Below are 9,105 nucleotides of genomic sequence, written 5' to 3'. Positions count from 1 at the left end.
ACACCTGAATATGCATTGTGTTGCATTCAATGTTGACCCACATAACTGCTTGGACCAGTTTTCTAAAAACTGACTCTTTTGCATCCTCCAAAGTCACAGCAGAGCAATGATGACCGTTCGATATCAGTCCAATCTGTATTACAGCTCTGTGGATATAATAACCTCTATGAACTAAGTATAGCATCTCTATTTAGGGCCCGAGCACCAACACAGTTGGAGCAGAGAACATATTGTTCTTCTAATGTCGACTATAATTATCATCATCCTTGCAAAAACAAGGTGCTTGGGATACCAGCAAGGTTACGACTTTTCTTTTACGTTGTACAATGAGTGTGGAGTTGCTGAACAAAAACAAAAAAATGTATGTAGATTTTGGTAACCGCAATATTGGGTTACCAAAATCTGCATAAAATGTTTTCTGTGTTTGTACCTTGAAAGAACATACAAAAAGTTTTCTTGGAGGAAACCCTTAAACCCAACAGCAAGTCGGCCATTCGTTGTACTTTAACAAACTCCTCCTAGAGATTGAATCCAATTGGCTTCATATTTCAGCGCTATGATCTTCGCACTGAGGGTAAAATATATTAAAAGGTCAAATAATTATTACACTATGTATGTGTAACGTAGAGCAAAGAAACCGTTTGCCATGAAATATGCTTTTTGTAAGACGGCCGTACTTTGATCGGCTCCAAATGTCTCGTGTGTTGTTACATCCTGATCATGAAGACATTATTCCGATAATTTGGAATTCTAGTAGTAACAGGAAGTCATAGGTTGTGCATCCTCCTCCTCACAGATTATGAAGATCCATCTAAAATGTTGCCAGACACACCTTAAGACAATAAAGATCTTCACGGTGCAGATTGTGAGGATTTGCTAAGCGACGTGGCAGCTCTGTGAATTTAGATCCGTCGCCATAAACAAACTGATGTAATTTGACTCCACATCGTCTAATCTTTCCCAAATGTCACATGTTCATGAGTCTGTGAGCTTGAAAGACATCTTTTAAGAAAATATTTAATTGCAGTCATAGTGCCACTATGTTGAAACCCATAAGTAATGTTGAAAAAGGTTACAGAATGATAATTTAGATGCATGGACAAAAGGCAGTCCAACTTTCACAATGCTACTAGTTTAATCTATTTCAGTAAACAAATACGAATGATAATCAATACTATTTCACATTGAGCATTTATTGAAACATTCAGAAAGACAAAACAAACATTTTTTCATTAAATAAATATGGCGATTTAGGCCACAAGTAAACCAGCTTCCTGCTGTTTGTGTTTACGTAAACCATATTGCCTGAGAGAGATTTAGGATTAAGTCAGTGTCCAAAATTAAAAAACGTGCAGCATTTCTTTAGACCTGGTCTGGCTCGTGTCGTAAAATCCTTGCAACAGAAATCGTATTCTGAGATAATCGTCACATCTTTCATGCGTTTAGATGTTAAACTAGGAGATGGCTCCACAACGCCGGTCAGACAATATGTGGATGTGTTACTTTCAGCTGATCTCATTATAGAAAAATGCATAATATAGGATGACAAGGCTTTGTATTTTTGTTAATCAACAATCAATGGGTGGAAAAGAATGTTCATTTAAACTAAGTAATAGATTTCGCAGACCTTTGTCAGAGGTCGATTCCTCTTCAACTCATTTTCAAGCTGCATTTCTGCACGACATTCATGTTGGCCGAAACAATCAGTCCAGACATCCTTTTCCCCTGCAACTTCCTCCAGCTCCACTCGGGGGAATTCACAGGTGTTTCTGAGAGAGATGGAACTCCACCAGCGCATCCTGGATCAAACCTGGGGTTTTATTCAAAGTCTGCTTAGCTTATATCAAGTGTCCCAACCACTTGTGCAAGCTGGTCTTAAAGCAAGGGAGACAGTGTTTAAACTCCAAGTTCTTCCTATAGATGCACTGGAGATCATCATTTTACGTGAAAGGAAAATCAGGCTTCACTTAAACATATCTTAACATGGTCAAAGAGAATGCAACAAATACATAAATATGAATTTAATTGTTATTAAATATAATGGTTTCAAATACCTCCATTTTCCAACTATTTGAGTCAGTATCGTACTGACGTCAGTAACGCTGCTTCCTCGCACTAAACTTCTCACATCGTCAAAGAACATGAGCGCAACAGTCCTGTATGATGACCTAATTCTGTCTCTTCCAAAGTCAAGATGCACTGATGCTTACATTCAATTCACCAATGAAGATAACATCTTGAAGACCACCATCCTTAAACCAACGTGCTGATAAATGAGAGGACAGGAGTTGTAGTCCAGCCATGTGACAGTGTCTCCATGGCGAGAAACCTCGTGGACTTTTCATTTAAGTGTCTCTCTGTACTAAAGAAGGGTACAAAGTTAGTTTGTGCTGCACGGGTCTTTCTGACATTATCTCTAGAAAATGTTTGGCAGTGGGTTTAGATTCAGAAAATTTCACTGATTAAATGTAGTGAAAGAAAGTAAAACACAAGGGAAAAGTGGAATAGATCACATATGTGTGGTATTAACACTTATCTGGGGAATACTTTAGATGGAAAGAGAATGTGTGTAAGTTGAGTATCCATCCGCAGGCGGCTATGCTGCATTGAATATTAGAAGATTACAGTCATGGGCGTAGATGGGCGATGGCTTTGGCAAAATCGGTCGAGACAAAAGCTGCGCGTGGATGGAGAGTGCAGAGAGGGACGTCTATGTCAAGATGCGGGCCACCTGGGACTGAATCTCAACATCAGGGTGTGAAAGCAGCTGGACCAGTCGGCTGTGTAGCTGGGAGGACTCATCTAACATGACCCGGAAGAGGCAATCCTGAGTCCGCCGCAGTTCATCGGCCACCTGCGCCGAGGCCCTCCAGGCCTTTAGGTTCCCGGCAAACGTCAGCAGTCGCAGAAGCACCGCGGTGGCTGTCCGTGAATCAAACAGCAGCACGACCGAGGCAGGTGCCTACGACAAAAAGGAGGAAGGACTTTCATCAAAATGGGGATTTATAATGAAGCGTGGAATGACACTACTAGTGATCACAAATAAACGTAACCTATTTAATCCATTTTCTTATTTGATGAGCTCTTAATCCTGATCCATGCTAACGTACACAATCTCATTATTCTTACCTGAGCTTGAACAATGTCATCCATCATATCTGGATTGGACGACAAATTCACAAGGACTTTTGAAGCCTGAATCTGAAAAGACAAATATTTAAAGTGTTTCATTCCCACACATTACATTCACAACTCTACTGGCCTGATCAGTTTTCCAAGAGCTACAAGCTTTTAAACGTTACAAAAAGGTATTCAACAACGTGAAGACGATCAACCAGGTGTGACCTAAAAAGAGACCAACCTGTAATGCTTCTTTGCTCACAACAAGCAGAGAGAGTAAAAGGGTAATGGATTTCTTCAGCAAGTGTTGGTGTTTATCTGTGACGGAAAGGTTCGTCAGCAGCCTGAGAGCAGCAAGCTGAAGGTCCGAATTCACTGGTGACATCTCAATCAGCTCCAGCACTTGTGGGACATAAACCTATAAAAAAAAAGGTGTGGACATGAACATTCAAACAGAACATGATCATGTTCAGCAGCAGATGATATGCATGATATTTTCTGTACATTGTAGGGCAACATACCTTTATTTGTTCCTGGTTTTGGATGTTCATACATAGATTATTCAATGCATTCAGAGTCTGCACTCTAACCTCTGCCAGGGGATCAGAGAGGAAACCAGCTATGATATGAATCCCTTCAAAGTCCCGTATAAGATTCTGGACAATCGGTAAAAAGGGAAAGAAAAATGTCAGAGAGCATTCAGAGCTTTGTGTGGCACCACTTACAAAGCCCATCAGCTGCATCACTTTCCAACTAGATCCCCTTAAAACTTCACACGAAGCATTTTAGAATGAACCTCACTCACACAATGTGTTGTTGAAAAGAAAGTGGACTTTCACTCACCTGATTCACAGTAAAGGCAGCAGAATTCCCCAACGTCAGCAGCATCCGGCATCGCTCGGATGGATTACTGCTGGTCTTCAGACACGACAGCAGCATCTTCAAGTGCTGAGGAGCCAGGTTACCAGAGGACTGCTGGGTGATTTCCCCTGTGGAGGATGAACCACACAACAAAGATGCACATTTAAACGTGCTTGCACTAAAGGAGACCTGGCTGTGGTTATTGTTTTCAAAACAGACAACTTGTGTGTCAAAATATGAGTGTATATGCGCGCTTGGAGTTTCTCATCTTGGGATATAAGGTCGGGCCTGCGTGCTTCTTCCATTACCCGATGCAGCATCCACAGGTCGGGGAGCGACGACGTCCAGTCCAGACACCCTGGCCAGCAGGCTGCCCGGCGGAAGGGGCGCTTCGCTGGACTCGCTCCTCCTGACCCCGGGACTCTCATTGGCAGCGCTTTTCTTGTTCCTCTTGAAGCCTCCGCCGCTGAGGAGTTTGTATAACCCGTAGGAGGCTCCAGCTCCGGCAACTATTCCGAGCAACGCTCTCGCGTTGCCGAACCGGGGAGCGATGCTGCCGTCGCCCATGCTGCGTCTTCGCGTTAGCTAAGCTCAGTTAGCTACAAACTCAAAGTCAGCTAACGTTGAGTCGGATCGTCAGACTCGCCAGCTGACTAACCCGCCCCCCCCCAGCTAGCTGCCGACGACCCCCACACAAACACAAACAGACCCACTCATACTGTTGACTGGTTCTTTGATGTGGAACCCGGAGAAGTGTGGAGAAAAGCTGCGGCTGTCAACGCTGCGCTGTTGCGTTGTTGCACGCAGCTCGTGTTGCCAGGTTTGACGGACAAAGTTTAAAATCCGCCCGACGGACATATCGCCTCGTCGCAATTATTTTAGAGCTTTGACGGGATCATAATAGGATTGATGTTCATGTGCAGGAAAGTGCCCATAAAGTACAGTTAGCCAGGAGTAACCCCAATCCAAATTACGTTAAGCAATTAATTTAAAAGAAATCCGCCCAACCTGGCAACGCTGTCTGGCAGCTCCGCTTTACCGAACAATAGTTCTGCTGTATGATTAGCAAATAGTTTGTTCCATTGGGAAATATTTCACGAAGTTTTTGAAATCTGTATTAAACAGTTAAGCGCAACGTGCGGACTGAAGTGTGTGAAGATTTGTGCGATATTACGCTCGTTGCAGAAAACGTCACTATTTCGCCCAATATTCATTTTTCGTGAATATGGAAAACTTGGGCCATATAATTCGATATAGGACTTGACAGAGTCCTGTCTGTCATGTCCCAAAGAGCGGAGTTTGAGACTTGTGGCCCAGATAACTTACATTTCCTTTGTGCTTTTCCTTGAGGCAGACAGTTGGCGGAGTTTTTTTAGTCTCTGCTTAGAGTGAAAGTATTTTATATCTCGTCCATTTCCTCCCATTAAGAGATCAGGTCCTTTTATGTGCATATTAGATATAAAGTACTCTACGCAAGATTTATTCAACGTTACATTTATAATGAGAGCCTGTAGAGATCGTGGGCAGTATTCCGTATGTCCAATACTTTGACATACTGTACAGGTAGTGTTAATTCATTGTTTGATATTCATGCAGAATGACAAGTTTACAGTCTTATATTTGTAGAGCATTTTTTCTGATCAATGTTAAATGCGTGGCGGTCATTAAAACATATCTCGTTTAAACTCTAAAAGGTACATTTTTTGCTGATGCAGAACAGTGCCTTTCAACAACCTCTGCAATGACTGTAGAGTTTTTACGACCCAGGTGACACCGCGGGACAGTATGTTCAGCGCCTACGTACTGTAGCTTCAAAAATCAATGAAAACAGACTTGTTCTGTATTCCTTTCTAGAGGTCCTGTGGTCTGTTCGAGAATGCCTACTGCTGTTATAAGAACAATTTAACAAAATCGTGTTTTTCATGCGCTGCAAGCATTATAAGCTTTACTCAAGATTGAGGTTTTAAAAGGTTTTTGTTTACCGGACGAATTGAAAATAATCAATCGAGATGCATGTGTCAATAGCTTTTCAGTGCTTAAATATTGTCATTAAATCAACCAAGAAACACCGTTGAACAGGTCCTATGTCAAACAATCAAGAGGTAAAAAAAAACCTAATATTTCATGGTTTTATTAGTTGGATGCGTAGAACTGCAGAATCTTCCTCCTAGTTCAAGGTAGCAAGAGATCCTTGTGAAAACAAAAACAAATTATTCAAAATTTAGTTGTGTGAGCCATCACAATCAGTGTGAATACGTACCATATTTACAAGCAGACAGACCATCAGCCACTTCACCTGTATTCAACGAGAGTTTACACATTTTGATTTCAATGACTCATAAGCAGTTAAATTCAAAAGTAAAATACCAGAGTTTTCCATACCATGTTATTTCTTGAAGTTGATTCCTTTGAATGTTGAAATCCTTTTACATTGTGGGTTCTAGTGCTCATAGAGTTTATAGATGACGATTACATGATTGTTGCGGACAGTAGCTGGGAGTTTCTGGCACCATGCTCATACGAGATTGAATTATGGATTCCAGTTCCTGGGCATAGCTTCGTTCTAAAGTCTCCCTGATGCTGACAGTCAAGCAACGTTAACAAATTTGAAAATTTCCAACTATGAAATGGCAGCGACTAGATGCCGCTTCAGTTTCTCATCTTTTGACTGGGCAGTTGGGTTGAGAGGATGACCAACACTTGCGCTCTTGTCTTTGAGATGACCATCAGGTCTACTTGAGCCATAAGAGCTGGGCGGTTGCACAGTATACCTTGTGTAGAATCTGACTGGCTTTCTCTTGAGGGACAGATTCTGAGCATCATGTGGGCGGCTGGTTTGAACTCCAAAAAGAGTGCTACTCTGTGAAGGGTTATTAGAGCTGGACGACACCGAACCAGTGGATCGGGGCAGATGGGCGGTAGGCATGTGGTTTATGTAATTTGATAGCGTGCCAACAGTGTGTTGATAGCCCTGAGATGATATGGCCGGTCTTCTGTCATGTTCTGGTTGAGAATCTGGGACGTAGAGTTGACCCCTCCGCGGCATGACACGTGGAACCCGACGATAGGAACTCAAAGGTGTGCGCATCGGTGCAGACAGGATTTGGTCTGAAGTCACCCTGCTTGGTACATCTCTAGCAAGTTCTAAACCACGAGATGGTTTTTGAGTTTCCTTTGTAGAGTCTTCAGTCGGAGATGTAGATTTTGGTTCTTGCCTGATATTCTTCTCAGAGGTCCTACTTGAATAGTGGCTGAAATTTTGAGATGGCCGGTTTTGGGAGTGGACACTGGGCGCAGTCAAATGACCACTGAGCAACGAATCATGTCCAATTAATGAGCCATTGGGTATTTGTCCAGGGAGCTTGTAGCTTATTGACGGAGGAGCTTTGTTTCTCACATGAGGAGCACTTGTGACAATATCGGGGTTTCCCCTAGAAATGAGACCATGGTCAACACCATCGTAACGCCTTGAAACGTGCCCTGTGGCTGCTGAATGATCACGAGGGTAGACTGCAGAGCCTGGCCCTCGGCCTCGTTTGTCGTAGACGCTGGTAGGCGCGAGACTGTCAGCGGGGTCGATAGCATCACGGACAGAGACGCTTTCACTTGGCATTTGGTAGTTTGCACCGTGTTCAAGCGCCGTACTCGTAGCTGCTCTCCGGTCTTCATTTCCACTGGTGTCGTCATGGGCGGTGCCTTCATTTGCAGATGAAGACCTATGGCCCGTGTCGTGCTGCCTCTTCATATTCACCGCATTAGAAGCAATCTCCTTTTTAATGGTTTCCCGAGCGGTTTGAAAATGTCTTTCCAGGTCATCTCCTGGCATTAAGAAAGCGCGCTTCATCAATTCCACAAACCGTTTGAAATCTTTGATGGATGAGAAACTGGGGCCTGCCATATTTTTTGCTTGTCTGTGCTCGCTCACTAATATGCCTAAGGGGTGTTGTTGATCAGGACCGTCATGCGCATGTTTCGGTACAGGGGGAGAGGAGGGGACATCCTGGTCCAACTCTGGTTTGCGGTTTGTCAGCTCTTCACCAAGACCAGTAGAAACACCGGCATCCTTATAGTTTTCATGGTGGAATGGTTCTCTGACGGAAAACATAGCGTTGGTTTCTCATAGCTTGCATCTCATCCCTTAGACTAGCAGTGTCATGGTTTGGCTTCAAAGAAAATGAATGAAACTGGTTTGACGTTTGTGGATCAAGCCCTCCTACACGGCTACTAAATTCATCCTCATTGAGATAGTAGCCATGTGCAATATTGCAACCTAACGGGGAATAAACAGACATATTGATTTGTGTTTGAATAAGGTCAGGGATAATATAGAAAGTCTTACCTTTTTGAGAAGGAAAACAAATACTGCCCCAAAACAGCAGATTGGAAATCCACGAAAGCCTGAAAAACAATACAGTCAGACAAATAAGCGGAGAGCAAAAAATCTCTTAAAAAAAAAAAAAGACATTAATGCTTTTACCAAAATGGAGACGCCATGGCAGTGAGTTCAACCTCGGTACAAACGTCCAACAGCAAAAGCAAGAACCGGCTGTTGAGATCAGACGCACAGATAACAATCAGTCATGTCCTTTTCCCCCTGAAGGTGTGGGAGGAAGGAATGGTTGAAAAAGTGCACAGAACGATGCCAAGACCTTTATGGGATTCTACTCACACTGATTGCAATTAGGTGATTGTAGGCAGCTGCTGCTGTGTGAAAATCCACCACATTAGACAAGCACAGTTGCAGAATGTATTCAAAGGGTAGCAGCGATGGCTCAAATATGACTGAAAGCAATCCAAGATTAATCTATATGATGATAGTTTAAAAAAGAAATGTCTTGAGTATACAAATGATATGTCAATTGTGCTCGATAGGAGGATGATAACAAATACACTTCCAAAGTTAAAATTTCTGAAATTAATCCACGAAATATCCATAAAATATTGATAACACCAGGAGAGAGTGCCTTGGTTTTCTCGCGACCGCTATTAACAAGTTCTGGAGGAGATTCTATTTCCCAGATTCAGCACAGCCGTGTCCTTAATAGACCTTTGGTCTTCTCAATCATTCTGTCCTGTCTGAACGGCCAAACCCGCATTTAGTCCAGATATTTGTTAGGAAAGATA

General features: G+C 42.8%; 1 protein-coding gene and 1 long non-coding RNA gene across 2 annotated transcripts; both read right to left on the bottom strand.

Moving 5' to 3' along the window:
• Positions 1–1,172: 1,172 nt before the first annotated feature.
• LOC120809877 (armadillo repeat-containing protein 10) lies at positions 1,173–4,812 on the bottom strand. Its single transcript, XM_040164037.2, has 6 exons — positions 4,290–4,812; positions 3,964–4,109; positions 3,642–3,776; positions 3,362–3,538; positions 3,130–3,201; positions 1,173–2,962 (listed from the first exon to the last, which is right to left on the bottom strand). The coding sequence occupies exons 1-6, from the start codon at positions 4,546–4,548 to the stop codon at positions 2,711–2,713; spliced, it is 1,041 nt and encodes a 346-aa protein (XP_040019971.2). The 5' UTR covers positions 4,549–4,812; the 3' UTR covers positions 1,173–2,710.
• Positions 4,813–6,096: 1,284 nt separating this feature from the next.
• On the bottom strand, positions 6,097–8,608 carry LOC120809859 (uncharacterized). The gene is made up of 5 exons (XR_013451147.1): positions 8,459–8,608; positions 8,321–8,379; positions 6,364–8,251; positions 6,242–6,277; positions 6,097–6,171 (listed from the first exon to the last, which is right to left on the bottom strand). It is a non-coding gene; the product is annotated as an uncharacterized LOC120809859 (long non-coding RNA).
• Between the last annotated feature and the right edge of the window lie 497 nt (positions 8,609–9,105).

The sequence above is a fragment of the Gasterosteus aculeatus genome, chromosome X, assembly GCF_964276395.1.
Source record: "Gasterosteus aculeatus chromosome X, fGasAcu3.hap1.1, whole genome shotgun sequence".
NCBI classification, from domain to species: Eukaryota; Metazoa; Chordata; class Actinopteri; order Perciformes; family Gasterosteidae; genus Gasterosteus; species Gasterosteus aculeatus.
This window is presented reverse-complemented; position numbering and strand designations above follow the sequence as displayed.

Coding starts and splice junctions, on each gene's coding strand:
- LOC120809877 (XM_040164037.2), bottom strand. CDS start 4,548: ATGGGCGACGGCAGCATCGCTCCCCGGTTCGGCAACGCGAGAGCGTTG. Junction 4,110..4,289: donor ACCTGTGGATGCTGCATCGG/GTAATGGAAGAA, acceptor CATCCTCCACAG/GGGAAATCACCCAGCAGTCC. Junction 2,963..3,129: donor ATGACATTGTTCAAGCTCAG/GTAAGAATAATG, acceptor TTTTTGTCGTAG/GCACCTGCCTCGGTCGTGCT.